The sequence below is a fragment of the Elaeis guineensis genome, chromosome 1 (genome assembly GCF_000442705.2).
Source record: "Elaeis guineensis isolate ETL-2024a chromosome 1, EG11, whole genome shotgun sequence".
Lineage (NCBI taxonomy): Eukaryota > Viridiplantae > Streptophyta > Magnoliopsida > Arecales > Arecaceae > Elaeis > Elaeis guineensis.
Genome location: NC_025993.2, coordinates 167,803,125 through 167,825,156, shown reverse-complemented (window position 1 = coordinate 167,825,156; position 22,032 = coordinate 167,803,125). Strand labels below are relative to the sequence as shown.

Sequence of the window (22,032 nt, the reverse complement as noted above, 5' to 3'; positions counted from 1 at the left end):
ATTGTCTCCTTAGGGGTGACGAAGGAGAGGAATTGGAGACGGAAGGAGGTGATAGCAGGAAAAGGGTGCAGGTATAACCATACAACACCCCCGCTGAGTGACTTCTTTTTTTTTTTTTTTTTTGGAGTCACCAGAGAATTTCTCTTTAAGTAGTTTCGTTCCCCCGCCGTATGTACCAAAAAGTCATGAAATAACTTTATTCGAATAAAAGTAATTGTTTAAATAATTATATTTTATTAAACCACTATGTCTATGATTAAATTGTAATTGGAGGTATCCTGCCAAACATTCTCAAGAGTAACGGAATAACTTACTCAACATCCATTTATCTCTCTAACTAAATACCAAAGTAGTAACCTGTTTCACGGGATAAATTATCCCGAGAAATAACTCAGGATATGATTGTACCTTTCACATGAAAGAAGGGTTTATATTCCTTAGCACGAGTCCACTATTAGATCACTTAACGATGGCTTTGAGGTCTGCATGAATAGATAAATGAAAAAATTCGAAATGCTTTCAAATTTATACAGAATATAATCCAGTAGACGATGTTATGAAACAAGATTGATCATTCCTTCATACTAAAAATGCAACCCGGATCCAAAGAATCCTCCAAAAATTATTCACCCCAGCTTTCTTATCACCGGTCCCTTTCATTCTTTTTGTTGGCGTACGAGATCAATAGAAGCTAAATTATTTTAATCAGCTAAGTTGGTTGGATATTGAGCCATAATTGCTCGTTATAATACTTTTATTAGCATGTGCGCGTAATATTTACTAAATATACTAATTATTTTTTATTTTTATAATATCCTTAATTCAAATAGGTCAGGCTCTATGGCCTTTGCAGCCATGGAGCTACAATAGTTCCGAAACGTCCGTGGCAGGGCTGCGTATTTCCAAATGTTCCAAGTACAAGACATCATCCCTCTTTTTTAATGGACTACAGAAACCTATCCCATAAATGAATAAATATAGAAAGTGCTGGATAGATAGAGAATAATAGAGATAAAGTTGTAGCTATCTCTTGAAGTAATAGAACGGGCTGATTTTCTTGATAAATTTGTCAGGCCCTACCCGTTGAACAATTATCAGGATTTGTGGTAACGAAGGATAGAGGGTAGCCATTGGCCAACGGCAATTAAGCCCAACTCGCCATTGCTTTCTATATTATATGTGGTAATAATGAAGCTTTCATTGTCCTCAGTAGCCAATGCCTTCACGCATCATTCTTTGATTTAAAAATCCAGTCTTTAAATTATTTTATATCAATCTGTAAACAATTGTTTACAACAATAGAGTAAGGACATTATGAATATTTATACATGGACATATTCATATATAATATATATATTCATATAAAGAGTGGAATGACATTTTCTACGAGGCACAGATCATGGTGGCAATGGACACCAAATATTTTAGTAGGAAAAATTTTACATCAAATATCATGACAATGCATTGTTTTTTTTACATCTAAAATTAGGTAGATTATACCTTATTTCTACTTTGTGCTATATAAAATAGAAAAATTCTTGGATGCTCGACAATCTCTAAATTTTAAAATCTTTCTCACTCATAATTTAAAAAAAAAAAAAAAAAAACAGTGAAATATATAAAAGTAAGAAAATAAAATTATTTTATGAGAAAGAAAATTTTAATTTTAGAAAAAGAAGAAAAATATGTTAAAAATCAAACTCTAGAATCTTGTTCCTTTTCAAATTCATCATAAAGATCCAAAAGTTCTAAATCAAAACTCATTAGTCCATAAGTCCTGTTTCAACCTATTCTTTTTTTTTTTTTTTTTTTGATCATTTTATCAGTTTTTTCCCATTTCAATTGTCCCTATTTCTGTTTGATCTTAGCTATACATGTTCTCTCATGTACATCTCATGACCTTTTTTTTTTTTTTTTTTTCACTCTCTTTAATCGCAGCCATTAATCACAATTAACCATATTCCAGTTTTTAGAGTAAAAATAATCATATTCCTTTTTTTGGGTAAAAAACAATCATATTTCTGTTTTTGGTAAAAATTAATCATATTCCATTTCGTATATATCCTATGTATTATCGTATGCATTGAGATGTGGGAAACTTGTACGGCCAGTGGCCCACAGGGCACAATTATAGAAAGTATTGGTGAAGTTATCACCTTCGTCAGCGCTTCATGCAAACCCAAGGCAAGGGCACTGATGACGGTTGCATACTGTGTGCCAACACCATTTTATATTATCTAGAGTGCTTCCCTCGTTCTCAGCCCAACGTTTTGCCATCCACGGTTGGACGCGGAGAAACCGTTCGAATGCGGACTGTGCCACCTCACCGGCGGTGTCCGTATCCTCCTCCACGATCGAAAGGATCTCTTTCCTATTTCAATAAAGTCCCTATGATCACAGCCGCCCATCCACATGATCGGCGGCAGTTGCCAAATGACTGGCCGTGATCTCACGCTTGTCTCAACTCCTGAAGGAAAGTCCCCATTTCTTAAAGGTACCGCGAAGCACGGGATCGGTTTTCCGATGGCGGAGCGCTTCCGAAGCTCGTGGCCCTCCAAGAAGCAGCGGGTTGCCATTCTCCGCAACTATTTAAAGGCGTCGCGGGTGATCTTATCGCTCGCAAAATCTCTTCCTTTCCCTGCCTTGGTGTCAGTTAAGGTTTGTTTTTCTTTAGATCCGGTGTCGTGTCGATTTCGAGTTTTGAGATTTCTCTGTTCTTGTTTTCAAGATCGGTTATCTTAATTCCTTGTTAAATTATTCTTCAGATCGAATGGCTTCATCAGTTGCGCCTCTTGCGCTCTCCGCCTCGGCGGCGGCCATCCGAGAAAACCCTAAGGTTTTGATTTCTTTTCTTGTTCAAAATTTCTGTTCACTTTGATGTTGTTGTTTTGAATTCCAGTATGTTTACTTGGTTACTTAAATGAGAGAATTGTGTCATTGAGCAGCGGATTGGAGTCGGAAAGAGAGGCGACAATCTCTTTTTTAAGGGAAAGGTAACCTTAATTATTTGTTGGTGTTTCTATGGATTTCATTAAGATTTTTGTTTTTTAAAATTAAGTTTCCTGTCGGTTGTGGTACGAGTGTCTTATTATCAGTAATTTGTTCTCATAGGAGGATACTTCAATTAATAGGTTGGAAAAATAACAAGAATTTGCCTGCACACTTTAGTTTTAAGGGAAACTGTCACACGTTTGTTCATTTAGTATCATTCTTTTGTATTTTTGCGTTACATAATAATATATTAGTTACGTTTTTATGTTTTGTGAAGCATATACTGTTATCCAGTTATGCATGTTATTTGTTCGTAAACAGAACAACACGATAAAGGTATGATTCATGATGATCTATAAATAACTATAAAGAAGAGTGAGCTAGACTGGTCTTCATCTCAGCAAACAGAAACTGAATACAAGCAAATTGGAATCTAAAACATGTCCAAGTTTCTATGCAGCTACACAAGCTAGTTACTTGAGCCTGAGGGAAGCAACTATTAGCCATGCTATAATCTTAGCAATTGATAACTTTAGGCAATGATTAGCAACTCGGCTTTGATGGGGTTGAATGGGTTCAGATTTGGTGGTTTTGCCTCTTATTTTAACTGAAGAGTGTTAAATGTGCAGTAAGAGTGAAAAACAAAAAGAATTTCTTTATAGAAAAAGGGGCTGAGAAAATGTATCAGAATTATTGCAGAGCATATTGTATCTGTTGGATTTTCAGGTAAATATTCAACATTAATCACTTGAAGATATGCAGAGATTTGAAATGGTCTATATTGGCCAAACACCATTTGGGATTACCAAGACCAATAAACAGTCATTGTTTTGGATTTAATTCAGATGAAATTGGAACTTTCTGGCCAAACTCTTATAAGCCCTAGCGACTGGCATTGATAACTTGAGGCAAAAAGGCCTCTCATTACGTATAAGCACTTATGTCATCCAACTTTGGTCTATTTTGCATGATTTTGCAGCCTACCATGACACGAACATCTTAATTTGTTCTCTTCACAGAGAGAGAGAGAGAGAGAGAGAGAGAGAGAGAGAGAGGTTGAAGTACAGGTCATATCTGATCCAATGTTATTTTGACTAGACTGATGATTGTCACATGTATTACAGTAGTATACAGGACCGCTAGAGAAACAAAGATTACTTTGTGGTTCTGGATTACTGATGTTATTTTGACTAACAGCATACATGAACACATCACTTAATAGGTGATAGACAACATATGTTGATCCTGAACTTGTACTAGATTTATTTTAATGTTGCCCCTTTTTTCCCTTTCCTTTTGAAACATGGGGATACTTTGATGAATGGCCTTTAACACATGTTCTCACTGGCTTATATTATTGTTCTTGGTTCTAGTTTCAAGCAATCAGTGGTTCAACCAGATCTCAAGACACAGTCTCATATTCTAGCAAATGTGACTTTAATTCATCTCACCTGCTTGTATTTCTCGTTCATTTTATTTTTTCAGTTGATTATTAACTTTCACTATCTAGAAATACAAGAAATCATTCTCAGTTTTATATTTAAAATGATTTTTCATAGGTATTGGAAACTTGTCTTAGGAATATTTTGAGATCTATGGAACTTTTTAAGAGTACTAATTCTCTTGGTTTCTGTACAACTCCATTCAAGATATTGGAAAACCATATAGGATGCTAGTACTCATGTTTCATTTCACTCTGTATATGTATGTGTTTGTGTTCTCTTACTTTATAAGGATGTCGAAGGAACTTTTTATCTTGATGGCTGTGGTTTATCACAATAATTTGTTGAAGATGATGAGTAATTATTTCAGGTTATTCTCTTATGAGTTAGATCTTAAGTGAGTGTAATTTCATATGTACGAGCATCATGAGATGCCCATTTAAAAAGTAATAAATGTGAAGAGACATAATTCGCTTGGTGCAAACAGGTTCTCTTTGTTCTTTGCGTAAATAGGCATGCAATACTTCATGCATCAGAAATTACATCCAACTCATAATTGTCTTCCTTGTGGTCAACATTATCTTCTGTAGGACATTTTTAGAGCAGATGGTTATAATTTTTGTAGATTTCTGTTGTTCTCAAGTTAAGGTAGATTTAGTCAAATATGTCCTCTCTTTTTCTCTGTGATAAATTTATTCTAGGTTAGTTACTGAAGTTCATATTGTGGAATAGGTGAATAGCCATAATATTTTGAAAATTTGTGCACCTGATGTCTACCTCATTGACCAAAATCAACCATGTTATGTACAAGCTTGTGGAGGTAAATTCTGGGTAAAACCAGAAAGGGTTGGATATTGAGCCACATGGAATTGATTTTAAATACTGGGACAAGGCAAATGAGGTGGCTAGATTCTAGTTTTTTGTATAAAGAGATCAACCGTCCAAAAGTTATATAGACTTTATGGAAGTTTGGATGAAGAGGGAGCATATTAACTTTTACCCTCTATTTGGTATGACGGATGGATTGAAAAAAGGAGGGATAGAGGAGGAAGGATGGATGAGGAAGAGGATCCTCTCATATGTTTTTTGAGACATAGAAGAATAGATGGGAATGATTATTTTCTCCATTTGGTATAGGAGGAATGAATGAAAAGATGGATGATATTTGTATGATATTTTTACTAAATTATCTTTTAATAAAAAAATATTATTATTATCAATTTATAATACTTATTTATACTTAAAAAATAGAGCAATATATAAGCTTATAATCTTTAAAATTTATAATTTTTAAAATTTTATATATTTTTAATTTAATTATATTAAGTAAATAATTTTATAAATTAATTTTTAATTATATTAATTATATAAATAAATAATTAATTTATAATTTAATTTAAATTATTAATTAATCTTATACAAATAGTTAATTAAAAATAGTAAATATAAATAGAAAAATAGAGCAATTCTAATTAATCACTCATAATTATAGAAATTATGTATTAAAATTAAAATAATTAGTAATAAAATTTAAGTGTGTAGGATTTATAATATAGGTAAAGTAAAAATATATAAATAAAATGAATAAAAAAATGAATAAGTGTTATAGTTTTATCAAAAAAATAATGAAGGATAATTTTATCAATGTAGAAATTCACTTCTCGCATGCTCCATCCATCCTTTTTTACATCCTCCCAAATTAGGAGGATGCAAATTGGTGATCCAGGGTAGATGGACAATCTCCTTTTTTTATCCATCCTCCCTTAGATGTTCTGACCTAAACAATGCATGGGGGCCAGCCATGCTTTCAACCTCATCCATCCTCTCTCTCATTAACCCCAACCAAACATGGGGTTAACAAAAGGAAATATATTCCTCTCTAAGAACGATTTCTAGAGGATTGATATTAGGTTATGGCTCGTCACAAAATTTTCTATCCTTGAAACCTTCACCATAATCAACCACATATCTGATGGAAATGACTTGACCGATGATATTGACAATGATGGATGACCATGAAAACAACATTGATGATGCTGATGAAGGAATTATAGAAAGCCGAGGAGTTGAACCAATAGAATATAGCAGGATAGAGAGCAAAGTGAGATTTTATGAGTTTGTGCAGTGACAACTAGAATAAACCCTGACAAGGGGCCCATATTGGATTGATCATGAGAGAACTTGGATAGGATGACCTGGATACGAATTCAAGAATGGATCTGAAAAAGCTTGCTGGCAACGGATATGTGTCCTTGGTGGGGATGGGTGATGGAGGATAGATAAAGATGTTTGTGGATAACTTTTGTTAGTTCTGTTTAAAATTACCTTTTAAATTCATTATAAAACTGCCGATCCATAATAATTTTTTAATTGTTGCCACAACCATTTCATTTTTATTTTAGAAATTCTCAGATTAACAGATCTAAACATGGAACTGAATTATGCTGGGAGATTTTAGTAGTAATCTCTATGGGGTTTGCAGGCTTTTGGTCGAGTCCGTATGGCTGTTGCAGTTAATGTGTCTCGTTTTGAGAGTGTGACTATGGCACCTCCAGACCCAATTCTCGGGGTTTCTGAAGCATTCAAAGCAGACACAAGTGATGTGAAACTTAACCTTGGGGTTGGAGCTTACAGGACAGAAGAACTCCAACCTTACGTACTAAATGTGGTTAGGAAGGTATATGTTGATTATTCTGGAAAACTTCATCATCTAATACTTGGTGCATGAAGGCACCCCAAGCAGATTTTGTCATACCTCAGGCTATTCTTTTCTATTTTCCCTATCACTAGAAAATTAGAAGGAACTCTGATTTCTTTGACTATCCAATATTAATTAAAGGTAATTAATTAATATTTTTCTGCAGGCAGAAAATCTCATGCTGGAGAGAGGAGAAAACAAAGAGGTTATTTGAAACAGCCAGCTGAAGGGATTTTATGGAGTTATACTTATCATTTGCTATTCTTCTTTTACCTTTGAGTTCTGTTTAATGTTGCAGTATCTTCCTATCGAAGGTTTGGCTGCATTTAATAAGGTTACTGCAGATTTACTCTTTGGAGCAAATAATATTGTCGTCCAAGAAGGAAAAGTATGCCATTTTTTTCCTCTTATATTTTGATTTGATTTGCATTAAATTACGCAAATGGTGGAAATAGTCATAATTATTTATTTCCTGCTATGACATCTGTAATTCAGGTTGCTACTGTTCAAAGTCTTTCAGGGACTGGATCACTTCGTTTAGCTGCAGCATTTATACAAAGATATTTTCCGGATGCAAAAGTTTTAATATCATCTCCCACATGGGGTATGCATGTTCTCTTCCTAAGCATCTTTTGATCTGCTGTGCTGTAATATCACTTTGTCAGTTTGTCTATGTACACTGGATCTGCTAATTTTTTTTTTCATTTTTATTTATATGTGAACAGGTAATCACAAAAATATTTTCAACGATGCCAGGGTTCCTTGGTCTGAATATCGTTATTATGATCCGAGAACTGTTGGATTGGATTTTGATGGTATGCTAGCAGACATAAAGGTATACAATACTTTGCTTTGGAGTCAACTGAACTGGGCTTCCTCTTGTATTCTTTAAGAACAATAATCATGCGGTTGATGGAGAAACTTTCCATCTTTTCTTGTATCAAAATTCTAATACCCCTTATTTGATATTATATTCATCAGTCATTTTCCTCCCATACGTTTCTTGTCACTGATAGCTCTTAAATCTGCATGCTGCCTCTTGAATCGTTCTCTTTCAGATGTCAATTTCACTTTTTCTTTAATGTAAGAATTGGAATATCTCAGTAACTTATGTTGTTAAGTTAGGAACCTTAAGTTTCAAGTTCCTGCTGGTTCTCAATTCACAGCCTTCCACTTCCATCTGCACTGGCCAGTTTTAAGTAATAATACTGTAAGAAGAGGTCTGAATTGATGGGAAAAAGTCTGATAAGATTTTTTTTAAAAAAAATCAATTGATTACTTTCTTTAAAAAAATTCCCATAATTGATGATTTCATTGCTATGTAGAATTGATTTATGATCTTGAGAAGTAAAATTCCTACTTCCAAAGATGAAATAACTATCGCTTTTAATATTCTACATCCAGTTTATTTAATTATTGATTTGCTTTTCTAGGCTGCACCAGATGGATCTTTTGTTCTGTTACATGGCTGTGCTCACAACCCAACTGGAATCGACCCAACTCCTGAACAGTGGAATAAACTTGCTGACATCATTCAAGACAAGAATCATATCCCTTTCTTTGATGTTGCATACCAGGTAAAGCAGCTTCTATATGAATATTGTTTGCGTTACAAAATTGTGCCTGACTTCGAAATGCTGCAGGGTTTTGCCAGTGGAAGCCTTGATACAGATGCATACTCTGTTAGGTTGTTTGTTGAACGTGGTTTGGAGCTTCTGGTTGCTCAGTCCTACAGTAAAAACCTAGGATTATATGCAGAAAGGATTGGAGCTATTAATGTTGTTTGTTCATCCTCAGATGCTGCAGCAAGGTACAGTATGTGAAATTGCATGATTAGCAAAAACTTAGGCTGTTCTGTATGTGGTTTACAGTCTGCTCTGATTGTTGATTGATGCAAGACCAATATATTCTTCTCACGATTAGGGTGAAGAGCCAACTGAAAAGGCTAGCCCGACCAATGTATTCAAATCCTCCTGTACATGGTGCTCGGATAGTTGCCAACGTCGTTGGAGATCCAACTCTTTTCAATGAATGGAAACAAGAGATGGAACTAATGGCTGGGCGTATAAAGAATGTAAGGCAGAGACTCTTTGACTACCTCTCACGGAAAGATAAAAGTGGAAAAGATTGGTCCTTCATTCTCAAACAGATTGGCATGTTCTCCTTCACTGGCTTGAACAAAGCACAGGTAGACACACTCCTCTGAACTAAATGACTTGTTGTTTATTTGTGGTTGGCTATGGAAATGGGGATTTTCTGAAAAGCTTTTTATTTTGTAATTCTGTACCATCTTCGCTTTACAAATTCTCACGACACTGCAAATCAGAATCCACAGTCATATTGCCAGTATTTTTCTCATATAATCTGTTTTTGTCTTACCAGAGTGAGCACATGACAAACAAATGGCACGTCTACATGACTAAGGATGGAAGGATATCTTTGGCTGGATTATCTCTCTCTAAGTGTGAGTACCTTGCAGATGCTATCATCGATTCATTCCACAATGTCAGTTAGGATGTGTCGGATGTTGAGTTTTTGATTGATGGCAATGCTGGGACTTTTTGATCTTGTTCCAGCAACAACCTTGAATCATGGTAGTGAACCATGCCAAAATTAAGGCATCCATTTGCAGCCATTTTGTGGTGAGAATAAAATAATGCCTTTCTAAACAATTATTAGAACATTTTGTATGTGTATAATAATAATTATAGCCTTGATTATCTACAAATGCCTTATTTTTTGGTAAATAATTATGAAATGTTTCAACGGTAAATTGTTTACATTGTAAGATATGCATATATGGTTTTTGATTAGAGAAGATCAAGGATCATTGATGACGTGCTTATGGATTTTATGAATTCTAATGCTCAAAAAGAAAAGATGATGCGACTCCACATGTATGGTGGTGCTTTGGTCGAGTGGATGAATATGATATGTTAGAGATACATGTGGCTGCCTCAGCATAGGACTGCTAAGACTGCACGCAGAAACATAAATGGATAGACACTTTCTCTTTGCAATATAATCATGCTATCCATTATATTAACAAATTATATATATTTTTTAGGTGCTATCTCACTAAGCTGGTAAAGTTTTTGGCATTTGTATTAGATAACTTGGAATAGAATCCCACCACCAGATTTGAGGTGTGTTTTCCTCTATGAATTGATGTGGAGGATAAGCAATCAAACAAAGGAAAACAAAAGAAGGAATTTTTTGGAACTGAACTACGTTTACTTCATTATTGTTTAAGGCCTACTTGATTGCACCGAATTGATCAAAGTGGAAAGCTTACTTTTGGAGAAAAGGAGTAACTTTTCATATGATCAACTCTACTCTCTCATTCATTCCATCAAAATAACTCTAAAAGGAAGATACTAAGACTGTTAAGTTGATCTCAATTGAGACTCGAGATCAATGGCCCAGGGTTTGTTGGTTTGTTTGCTGATCAGTTGCCTCTTATGATATGGTCCATTTCAGAATCTTCAGCTTAAACTTTTCAACAACTTCAAAATAGCTAACATAAATTTGATTAAAATCCATAACCAAGTTCCATATAACTCATATCCGAGTAGCCTTCAGAATTCGAGGAAAACCAAAACTGCTACATTTCTTTGGAAGTCAACAAGTTCCAAAAATCTTACATAAAGTTAACATACATTTAAGGTTTTCCATATAGCTCATTTCTGTACAAGTGATCTTTCGGAATGCAAGAAAACAACTGCTACACAACCTTCTTATAACTGCATGAAAGAAAAGAAAAATGTTTATTATGAATCAGTCCATATTCTACAAAGAATTCTATCACCCGAGCTTCAAAAGGAAGCTATCAAGAGAACAATTTGGATCTCACTGGGGGCAACATAGAACAGAACCAAGTAGAACTTGTGCACAAGCTATATAGATCATGACTTCCCATGTTCATCAGGTAAATCGATCGTGATATGCCAATCAAATGACACAGATTCCTGGTTTGCACAGGCTAAGCGCTCCATAATTCTCAGCGGGCGCCTCCGAGTTCAATTGGCACAAGAGGAATGAGAGAGTGCAGGACATCTGCTATCAGTGGTCTGTAACCAGGTTCTGGTTGGATGCATAGAACAGCAATTGCTGCAACCTGCACAACCCCACATTATACTGGTAAGAAAAGCCAAACAGAAATGTTAACATGGTAAGAAAATTTTCATTAAATTCTAATCGGCAAACCTGGCACAAGTGTTTTAGCTCCATAGTGTTCCTGATCACAGGATCCACTATGTTTGGAAGCTGTAATCTGTCAGTGAGCTGAGGAACGGCCTAGACAAAACCAAATGAGATCTTCAGATAAGATTGTGTGCAGTGCAAAAGCAATTGGATGAAAAATAATGATCCAAGCGAAGCGTACCCAAGTGACAATAGATTGGCATTGAGATGGTGCTGTTTTCTCCACTGGTTTTCTTCCCATCAGAAGTTCCAAAAGGATCACTCCAAAAGCATAGACATCGCTTTTCTCGGTAAATTCACCTGGATAACCATCTCTATCACCTTAGATAACGATGCAACCTAGTTATGTGCAGTCTTTTACATAAAATTTGTGACACTTCAATAGACCACTAAAAATAACTTATAGAATACAATTCTGCTCACAAAGAAGAGCGGATAGAACACTTACCATTTAAGACGTACTCTGGAGCAACATAACCCAGAGCAGCTGAACGTTGGAGGTTAGCTTTGTTTTGACTACCAACAGCTACCGCAAGGCCAAAGTCAGAAATCTACGTTAAAAAGTCCACATAAAAGGAATGGTATATTTTCCATGCGCCGCCGAGGAAGGTAGAGCATATATAACTAAACTTGATAATAAGTACCTTCGCATGAAATTCAGAATCTAGAAGAACACTAGATGATTTTATATCTCCATGAATAATTGGCGGGTTGCAGTGCTCATGAAGAAATCCCAATCCTCTGTTCGACAGAAATGCAAACACTATAAATGTAGGGGAGATTAGAAAGCAAATTAGAAAATTGATACCAGTCATGAACTGATCTGGAGTCACAGAGAGAGAGAGACAGAGTATTTACTTTGCAATATCTACTGCAATTTTCATACGAATGTGCCAGGATAAAGCTGACCCACGAGTTGGTCCTGAAATAGCAGTAGGAAAGAAAATAAAAAGGTTCAAAAGCTTTTCTTGTCTTTTTGGACGCTGTAGAGGAGATGCAAAAGGTATACCATGCAACTGTGCCTCCAGAGTTCCATTTTCCATCATCTCATAAACGAGGAACCGAGTCTCCGCATGAAAACAATAACCCACAAGAGAGATTATATTTGGATGGCATATTATACTCAGCAGATCTATCTCATTCTGCAATATATCATGAGCGTAAGAAAACAAAATCATAAAATAGATATAGAGCATTATGTTTTAGTAGCTAGAGAGAAATATCAAACAGGAATTCAGCTTATGACAATTACCTCAAACTCTCTTTCATACTCCTGCTTGCCACCATTTAACTTCTTCACAAGAGCAGTAATGCCTTCGTTAAAGTGAGCTTTATACAGGTCCCCAGATATCCCTTTGGCTAATACATTAAACTCAGAAAAACTGTTGCTGGCCGCTTCTAACAAAGTGTAATCAATCATTGGAAGCAATCCTTTTCTGCCCACCATCTCTCTTGACTTGCTCGATGTCAGAGCTAACATAATCTCTTTTGCACATGCAGAGCACAAAAAGTTTGACACCAAAGGGTGACAAAAAGCAAAGAATCCAAATGAGCCAGCACAAATCTACTAGTTCAAAGGTGACTGCCAAAACCACTCAAAGATTTAGTAGAAAAATGACGAAATCAAAATGTTTATCACAAGGAATACCTGATGGTTGAATGTCCTCCAAATCAGAATTTCGATGACTTTTACGCTGAAAGGTCCAGCCACAGTATATCGATATCAAGATGATAGCAAGTGCAACAGAAGCCAGGATGATTGGCAAAACCAACACTCCATCTAAATGGTGATTACGATGCTGTACTTTTACCTGCATATCTGCATTCAAAAGATCAGATGACTCACGAAATTGAGCAGATGTGCAACCCTGTGAAGAGCATGTTCACACAAAAGGCTGAGGAATTTAGTTTGTTTGAAAAAGTTCAGAAACAACTCTGCTTTTTCTGCTTTTATTACAAACTTAGTTGACATAAAAGTTTATCAAGATTCAAAGGAACAGTCTCCTGAGTGCAAAGAATAAGAGACAAGCAAAAGAAGAAGTTTCATGAATGCAGAGTTTAAAGGATAACCCATCCTTCTTGGTGATGGTAACGTTATAATAATGCAGCCTTTTATCATCAGATATCCTGATCAAAAGAGACGTATAGAACAAAGAACACACAGCAAACAACCAAACTCTCTTACATGCTATGACATATGAACTATGGAAAAAAGAAACAAAGAAAACGGATAGATTTATGTCGCTGACGACTCGTTAAAAGAAGGGTAAAACTAATAAGGGTACCTGGAGGAAGTGGAGCCATTGATGGAGAAGGCACATAGATGGGATCTATGGCATTGGTAAGAGCTGTGGATATGAGAAGGAATAAGGCTCTCCAAATTGGCTGAGGTGTTTTCATTCCTTCCCCTGAGGAATAGGGAGACACCGGTGCACTATCTGTAGGGAAAACAGGGATATAAATATTTTTTTGGGGGGAGATAAGGAGGGTTTATGGGAATAAGCAGCGAAGAGAACAAAGCCTGGAGTATAAACACAAATGATGAAAGGATGGTAGAAACTACTTTATAAGGTTATGCTGCTTCCAATTCCTTGTGTGTGTTTTGTTTGAATGGATGCTTTTGGGATTTATTTCTGCTTTATTCTCTTTCTTTTTCCAAAAGGAAGAAAATACGGCAGGGATGATGGCCGGAAAAATGATGGCTTTTATTCTTGGAGGGCAGAAAAATATGCGATCATGTTGCATGTGGCAGTTACAGAAGAGCACAAAATAGATGAACGCATAATAAAAGCTAAGGTACAGGGATAGATAGCTTTTGAATGATCGAAATTACAGGGATCCCCTTGGAAATCTTTCCATCAGGATGATTTATGTGTGAAAAATAAGTGATGTTTACTTAAATTCTTTCAGAAAGCAAAATAACAGAGAAATAAGTCATCGATTTCTAGATTAAAAGTTTTGTAAAACACTTAGAAAGAAACCGTAACACGGAAACAAAGGGAGGTAATTAAGTTATAGCATGGATGGAAACATAAACTTGCCATGCTAAAGAAAATGTTCTTACCAAAAAAAAAAAAGAGAGAGAAAATGTTCTTAAATCTCTTTCCAAAATTATCGATCTCTGTTCAGTGAAACTCAACTCACATAGAAAAAATTCGTCAACCAACAAATACATTCCTTTTAAAGAAATTTTAAAAAGCTTGTAAGGTCTCATTCTTTGCTTTTCATTGATTGATTCGCTTCTTTCTAACCAAAATTTTAATTTGAATTTTAGATTTTTTGAATTATGTTATTTAGAATCTTCGATCTCTATATGGTATATAATAATCATTTCCTCTTACTTTTTTTTTTATATTGTTTTATGTAATATTATTTCTATTTATAAACTATCTTTTATATAATCTGTATAAAACATAATTCTTGATAGTAAATTGCTCCAACATCAAGGGGGGAGGAAATATTTGGTTCACACCTACACTAAGATTTCAAGAAGTATTGACTCTCCATTAGTATCTGATTTTTTTTTTTTTAATGAAATATCTTATCCATCAAATGGTTTAATCAATAAAGGATCAGCTGTAGTATACTAGCCTTTGTCTTGGGAAGTCAAGGGATTAATCAGAGAGAGGGTTTCCAAGGAAAAAAAATAGGAAGACCATCCATAAATTATGCATGTGAATATTGCACTTAAAATTGATGTATGAATAGATAATGACCATGGCAAGCTAATTCACAATAAATAAAAAAACTAAAGATTTACTTTGGTGCATGATTTCACAAAACGTGAGCATAAGACTTGTGTAACAAATTAAATAATCCTACTAAGTAAAATAGGACATCAGTAAAAAATGTAATAGGTTGTAATATTTATGGAAGATGGATTTGGCTATTATGTTTGTGAAAAAGCTGAAGTGAGCTCCCAGTACTAATGATCTTTCTATAACGTAATTCTTATATATATATATATTATAAAGAATTACTACAAGAATGGTCTAACTAGAGTTAGGGTAAAGTTAGGATCTAACCAAATCATCAATATCTAAAATTTGGTAGCTTTTTTTTCTTTTTTATCCAACATCAAGTGACTTTACCAACACAAACCTTTAAATCTTGTACTGTAATTTGACTATTTTGTGATCCATTAATTCTTGATTTAAAACCTAATATTTAATCTAAAAGAAAAAAAGCTCCACCCAATGTAGTTGAGCAAAAGGAGAAAAACTGAACTGTGATAGGTTTTACGAACTAAAATCTGCTACAGTTGTCACCTTTTTGCTTAGTAATTTGCATTTTTGTATTTGATTCTCGAATTATATATCTCCAAAATGGCTCTTTCTCTTAAAGGAGGGAAAAATGAAAAAAAATGAAATATTGGATTTTTTTGACAATTTTATATTCATTCTCGAACACTTGCTAGGACATATCCATGCAATCTTGATATCTATTTTAAATGATTTTTGAAAAAATGAAATATAAGAGTTATTTTGATAGTTCTAAAATGTTATAATTCTAAGAATACTAGTTTATCAAGTCGGCAAAGTAGATCATTTATGTGTTTATAGATGAGGTAAAGCATGATTATTAATGTGAAATCAACATCCACTAAGCAAGCTTGGTCACAATCTAAATAACATGAACAAACCCGGCTCACCCAACTTGAGCCCATATAAGCTTAGCCCGACATGATAATCATTGCACACAAGATTCATGAACAAGGCTTAAAAACTTGTAGAAAGTCTACATTCAAGTGATGTGCAATTGATGTAAATTACTATTCAATATTTTAATTGAAAAAAGAAACTATATGATAACAAATATTGAAAAGCAAGGGGCCAATGAAAGGTAAATGTTGCGCACAATAAAAGTTTTAATCCTTAATGCAAAGCAAACCAAAAATACTTAAACATTCTTTGAGTCATTGCACAAGATAAAAATTACATTCTAAGAACCCCATGATGCGGATCATCACCATCTTGTAATCACCGAATCAAAAAATAAATAAATATATGCAAATTCAATACAGGCCATCCAGATCAGACTTGGGTTGATCTAAAGCCACCTTGAAATGTAGAAACTATAAACATTGAAATAATATATATCATTTAATTGCATAATTTTGTTTAAAATATGAGCTTGCTACAACTATCGATGCATTTAATTAAATAATTAGATCATTTCACATATGCAGCATGTTGCACCTCTCTTACGGAATCCCAACTATGCTTTGACCCGAAAATAGTCGATGGATGTGGGATTAACAATAGCATGACCCAGCATGTAAATAAACAATCATGAAATTATTAAGCTTCCTTTAGCCACCATCTCTGACATCTTATAACAAACCAACCTTAATATATCCATCTCTTATCGGACATCCACCCATCCCATGTGATGCTGTCCTCATGTCATCGTCCCGGCACGCTTAGAGTGCGTCGGTATGCCTTGAGGTGTTCCCACGAACGGCTTTACCGCTCGGGTCGTTGCCGATCCTTGACCCACACCCTCTGTACACACGTGTTCGTCACGTGAAAAGCTAGTAGGTTCAGGGTGTTGCAGGGGCCCCCGGAACCTTTCCCTGGCCCACGCGTCCCCAGCACGCAGCGTTCTTGTCGGCAACGAATCTGGCGAGCTGTAACCGGCAACCGGCACCTCTACCCCACTTCTCAGAAACGGAAGCCGGTTCTTGGAACCACCCACCTGGGTTGGTCCACCTTCGGCCCCACGAGAAATTATGATATGACCAATTCAAATCTAAATAATGGCTATCAAAAATTATTGACCAGAACTGATCTATCATATATTTATGATGTATCATTTAATAAAAAATAATATATTATTTATTATTAAAAATATTATTATTTAAAAATTAATTGATAATTTTAAATTTAAAAAAAATTATTAATTAATTGATAAAATAATAATTTTAAATTTTTTAGAAAAAAATCATCCTTTTAGGTTAATCCACTTTCGCCCCCATGAAAAATTATAATATAGATTAATTTAAATCTAAATAATAACTATAAAAAATTATTGACTAGAACGGGTCTACTATATTTATCGTGAATCATCTAATAAAAAATAATATATTATTTATTATTAAAAATATTATTATTTAGAAATTGATTGATAATTTTGAATTAGAAAAAGATTCTCTATTAATCAACTGATAAAACAATGGTTTTGAATTTTCTGAAAGGGTAATGTGGAGAGTGGTTATTGGCTGGTCCACTCGATCTGGTTATTTAGACCTCCTCCTCCCCCTCCGCCCGCGCCAGCTGTCGGTGCCTCGTCTGTCTCACGCAACTATTGACAGCGACTCGTGTCCCTCACGCTACAGGAATCGATTCTCTTTCCAAAACTACCCTTCCACTTTCCCGTTATCACAAAATCGCCAGTACCTAATGGCCAAAATGCCTCCCTCGCTTCCTCCAAAACTAGCAGCACTAGTGGCCATGGATTTTTGTTGCGGTGTTTCCCGGCTCCTCTCTGCATCGATATCGTCCGTCCGATTGGAAATCAATAACGAATGATTACTGCAAAGTTGGACCCTATCGAATCGATCGTCCAGATCAGACGATCAGGATCAGAAAAGCTATCTCCTCGTACTTGGTGGTTCTAATCAGCCAGGCTGCCATCACGCGGTTTCCACGACTTTTAGCGTGTCTGCGCTGCAACATCCAATCAGAACCGTCACGTCAGTAGGCCCGCCACTTCTTTTAGCGTGAAACTATAGGTTAGTTCAGGTCCACCAGCTCAGCTGCGGACCAGTCCAATAACAATGGCCGCGCAAGGGATATGCGTCACGAGGAATGTTTGCCTACGCTGAATCTCGCCAGTCATGGCCACTGATTTCTGTCTGCGTGGACCTGGTCCAACCAAAAGCTTCTATCTTTTAGCTCGCCGAATCGCCGCCACCCACAGGTGGTGGTTGGAATGCAATTTTGTAAGCCTTGAAGGGCGTAAAGTTAACCCCGGCAATAATTGAGTACCGGGGTAGTTTTCTCGCCACCAAACTCAGACGACGCTCCCCGTTATGCTTCCGCATAGATATTTCTATACGAACAGGACGGGGCATGACAACAGGAAGCCATGAGCAACGACTCTACCACGACGACGAAATCGCGATTATTTTTGTTATCAAATCCAACGGTCGATCTATATTCCCGCATACAAATTGATACGCGGTCGTCGGGATAGATATATCTGCCTTCCGGAACGAGTAATCCTCTCTCTTCCATTCTATAAAGTGAGCCCATCTGTTCCATTCGTCTCATCAAAATAATTTTCCTTTGGTCATCGATCCTTTCCGTTCGCCATTCTCTGCGCCCTATGGGTACGGCGGTCCTCCGATCCCACGATTGCCTGAAAGGCCGCCTCCATTTGGAGGCCTTCGGATCCCGTCCACCGCCGCCGGCCAAACATTCGCGCAAGAAACCCCCACGCTCTTCCCCCTCCAGCTCCCCGCCTCCTCCGCCGCCGAAGGCTGGCCGGAGCCACCTGACGCGGCCAGCCCGGCTGTCCCCGCCTCCCCAGCCGACGAATCCCACACGACCCAACCCCCCGTCGTCTGTTCGGAAAACAGGGTCCCCGGGCAAGGAGAACGCTGGCGACACGCAGATCCGGCCGCGTAGGCCCCTCGTCATGGAGGAGGTCACGATCCTTAAACGCGGGGAGGAGTTGCAGGCTTTCGTAACCCCGGCCGAGGATCGCCGGTCCGACGGCGACGAATCGGTCCTCTGCTCGACTAATAGGCTGGGTCCCGACCCGCAGATCCTCCCAAAGAAGATCGGGTTCGCCGATCCGGCGTCGGTGTATGCCGGCCCGGCCTTCTTCGCGTCCCCGTCCCCAAGCTCGCTCCCTTTTCCGGCTTTCTTCCTGAAAAAGGCCGGCGGCGAAGCGATCAACAGCGATGAGGCCACGAGGAGCCTCCGGTGTTTGCTCCGGCTCGATGCTCTCGCTTGACGGTCAGGCGCTCGTCACTTTTTTCTAGATTTTTTCGCTGGATCGATGGATTATGGTGATCGTGAAATGGAAAAAATGGATCTTTGTGGTGGTTGGACACGAATTCTAGGTCTATTTGAAGGAAAAAGGGATTTCGGAAATGATGCGTAGATGAAGGCAGGACAACAAGGGGCTTTGTAGAGAGACTGATCGGCGGTCTTCTCTTTTATGGGGCGAGGGCTTCTCATCATCTCTATTAGGGTTTTTCCTCTTCGAAGATCTTCCTCTATTTTTTCAAAAGGAAGACGTGGAATTGGAGAATGAAGGGTCATGCTAGTATTAGTAGAAGCTTCTTGGTGCTCATCTCGATCTAGGTATTTGGGTGGTACAAGTTGTGAGTTATGTTATGTAATTTTAGGAGTTGGGATATGTTAGTGTTGTTTGTGGGTTAAAGAGTACTCGGACGATGGAAGATGTTAGTTTTGAATTACAAGTTGGTAGATTTGGTCAGTATTGTACCTATTTTATCTCAATAATAGTTTGTTGTTTATTTGCTGATTTTTCTGTGAAAATTGTTTATGTTGGATATGCATTTGAATTTGCTAGTAATATTTAGGAGAAACATGAAATGTGTATGGATTGGCATGAAAAGTTCCAGAAAATGGAGAATTGAACAAGTTGTTGGACCAATATTACTTGGTCACACACTTGAACAGCAGGTCTTCCGGATGAATGAACTACAGATCGAGAGCTGAATCTTCTATAAATCAATTCTGTAACACTATGTGGTTGCCTGCAAGCGACTCAATTCTTCATCCCGTCATAAAAATCCAGTGGATGCAAGGCTTCGTTGCTGATCTTTCTGGTATTTGTTCTGCCTTTTGTGCATTCCGCTAGTGTTTTTGTGTTGTTTCTTTGTTCCAACCATTTTCTTCCCTTTGTTTATAGGAGTCATGTGAATTTGGAGGGTACAAACATGGAGAACTCTGGTTAGTTGACGATTTGGATGGTGTTACCTGGGGAAATAAATTTGAAACGGTGAAGAGCTTTTTGCAAAACAGAGAATATAGAACGATCGAGCATTCATCTCTTCCCAAACCTCCCAGCTAACGGCAGCAAGTAATTGGTCCCCAGCTTTTTGAAGCAAAGCCTGCTTGATTTTATTCTTCCAATAATGACTCCAAGGGTCCGGTAAATTGGATGGCCGGCCCCTCGATCTCTAGTCATCGGTGCAAATTTTTCCTTTTCAGCCGTCGACGGGGACCTCCTTGTTTTCTCTGGTCATCAGTCAAATTTTCCTTCGAGTCAGTAATCATAAAAAATTGGCTGAAAAGATGCTAAAATCGTGTCTTCAACCCTAACTTGGACCCCAGATGGTGCGTGTCGTGATTGAAGGTTCAATCGAAGAAAAGGTCTCATTCTTCCCTGATTATAATTTGCCTAGTGCAGAGAAGCTGCATTGCCATCTGAACCTTGGTCAAATGAAAAATTCTTTGTACACCGCGCACGGTGATTGGCCGGGCAGCGGTGCGGAATAAAAAAAAAAAACTTTTTTTCCCGGCCCCGCGCGTGAGGCGGTGCACAAAGAATTTCTCTAATCAAATTCCCAAGGGCCTGTTTGGATAAACAGGCTCAAAATCCCTTAGAATTAGAAATGTGGGTTTGAGCCAATAAAAGAGGTTGGGTTAGGTCCGTCTTTACAAATATCTAGAGAACCGGTGCAGTGGACCGGTCCGAATCTCAAAGCCACAATTTCTATAGGATTTTGAAAATCAGAAAGGTTTACAGAGGATTCATGGGCTCTGTTTGGCTATCTGGTTATATCATTCATCGGGCTAAAACTACTTATAATTTGTAGAGGAGAAATACTTTGTGCACCGCGGGCGGTGCAGCTCGTGCGCACCGCCCATGGTGCTTGACTCACGCACGGAACCGAGCACAGTGTGAAAAAAAAAATTTTTTTTTTTCGCCGGCTCCACACGAGAGTCAATCACCGTAGACGATATGCGTGGAGCTGCACCAAGATGCACAAAGTATTTCTCTTTGTAGAGAGGCAGAAAGAAATGATTGGAAAGAGTCGGGAGGAAAGAAACAGACTGGAATGAGCTAATGTCTGCTCGAAATATACTGGGCGTAGCCGGGCCGAGCCTGATAATCTTAATATTAGTAAAACCTGTTCCCAAATTCCAAACAGGTCCTAAATGTCTCCTTGTTCATGCATGAGTTTCTTTTGAACTCCCATTTTCTGGTTGTATATAGATCGAAACGCATGCCAGATGAGCAGCTCCAGCATCCAGACCCGGCTCTAATGAACAAAATATGTTCGAACTTGACCTTTGCACCCTGTATATAACTTCATCACATTTCTAGTTTTTGTATGTTGGGAAACTGTAGGGGCTCAGTTTTCAAAACTCTAATGATGAAGAACTTGCTATTGATGAAAAGAAATATTAATTTGAATCAAGTAGATTAAAATTATGCTGCTATCTACACAGAAAGCATCAAGAAAAACCTTTTCAGATGATGCCTGCGTTCTTTTTTTTGTAGTAATGATACTTGCTTTCTGTCTTCCTGATTTATGACTATTATGATCCGATAAATGACCATAATTTCCATTTGACTGGTTTTATATGATTAATAATCTGATAAATGATAATAAAATCGCTGCGTTGCCTCCCATTCGACTCGTGTTAGGTGGGAGGGCTCCACGAGTATGGATGAAAACAAACATCATTTTTTTTTTCTAAAAACAAAACA

At 37.1% G+C, this 22,032-nt stretch overlaps 3 protein-coding genes and 1 long non-coding RNA gene across 5 annotated transcripts; 3 read left to right on the top strand and 1 right to left on the bottom strand.

Annotated features, from left to right (window-relative positions):
- Positions 1–2,512: 2,512 nt before the first annotated feature.
- On the top strand, positions 2,513–9,859 carry LOC105060235 (aspartate aminotransferase, chloroplastic). Of its 2 annotated transcripts, XM_010943847.4 has the most exons (12): positions 2,513–2,658; positions 2,766–2,836; positions 2,946–2,993; positions 6,916–7,110; positions 7,298–7,336; positions 7,430–7,519; positions 7,627–7,735; positions 7,857–7,966; positions 8,565–8,708; positions 8,775–8,941; positions 9,055–9,319; positions 9,514–9,859. In XM_010943847.4, the coding sequence occupies exons 2-12, from the start codon at positions 2,771–2,773 to the stop codon at positions 9,643–9,645; spliced, it is 1,365 nt and encodes a 454-aa protein (XP_010942149.1). In that variant the 5' UTR covers positions 2,513–2,658; positions 2,766–2,770; the 3' UTR covers positions 9,646–9,859. The 2 variants fall into 2 exon arrangements, with proteins under 2 accessions (XP_010942149.1, XP_073103809.1); XM_073247708.1 differs by lacking the exon at positions 6,916–7,110 and having other exon boundaries at positions 2,515–2,658.
- A 107-nt stretch (positions 9,860–9,966) lies between these two features.
- Positions 9,967–12,815, bottom strand: LOC105060323 (probable receptor-like protein kinase At1g80640). Its single transcript, XM_019845710.3, is given in 9 exon segments — positions 9,967–11,135; positions 11,138–11,248; positions 11,338–11,427; positions 11,516–11,634; positions 11,783–11,885; positions 11,979–12,075; positions 12,193–12,256; positions 12,344–12,476; positions 12,587–12,815. Coding segments are annotated over 9 exon segments (1,044 nt in total). The 5' UTR covers position 12,815; the 3' UTR covers positions 9,967–11,036.
- Positions 11,133–13,629, top strand: LOC140853275 (uncharacterized). Its single transcript, XR_012136305.1, has 4 exons — positions 11,133–11,271; positions 11,379–11,624; positions 12,835–12,912; positions 13,010–13,629. It is a non-coding gene; the product is annotated as an uncharacterized lncRNA (long non-coding RNA).
- A 4,976-nt stretch (positions 13,630–18,605) lies between these two features.
- On the top strand, positions 18,606–19,833 carry LOC105060236 (uncharacterized). Its single transcript, XM_010943849.4, has one exon. It carries the CDS (start codon positions 18,664–18,666, stop codon positions 19,294–19,296), a length of 633 nt encoding a protein of 210 aa, XP_010942151.1. The 5' UTR covers positions 18,606–18,663; the 3' UTR covers positions 19,297–19,833.
- Positions 19,834–22,032: the final 2,199 nt, after the last annotated feature.

Excerpts from the sequence above, each read along its gene's own strand:
- LOC105060235 (XM_010943847.4), top strand. The coding sequence starts at position 2,771 with ATGGCTTCATCAGTTGCGCCTCTTGCGCTCTCCGCCTCGGCGGCGGCC. Across the intron at positions 7,111-7,297 it reads TACTAAATGTGGTTAGGAAG|GCAGAAAATCTCATGCTGGA; the intron begins GTATATGTTGAT and ends ATTTTTCTGCAG. Across the intron at positions 8,709-8,774 it reads TCTTTGATGTTGCATACCAG|GGTTTTGCCAGTGGAAGCCT; the intron begins GTAAAGCAGCTT and ends GAAATGCTGCAG.
- LOC105060236 (XM_010943849.4), top strand. The coding sequence starts at position 18,664 with ATGGGTACGGCGGTCCTCCGATCCCACGATTGCCTGAAAGGCCGCCTC.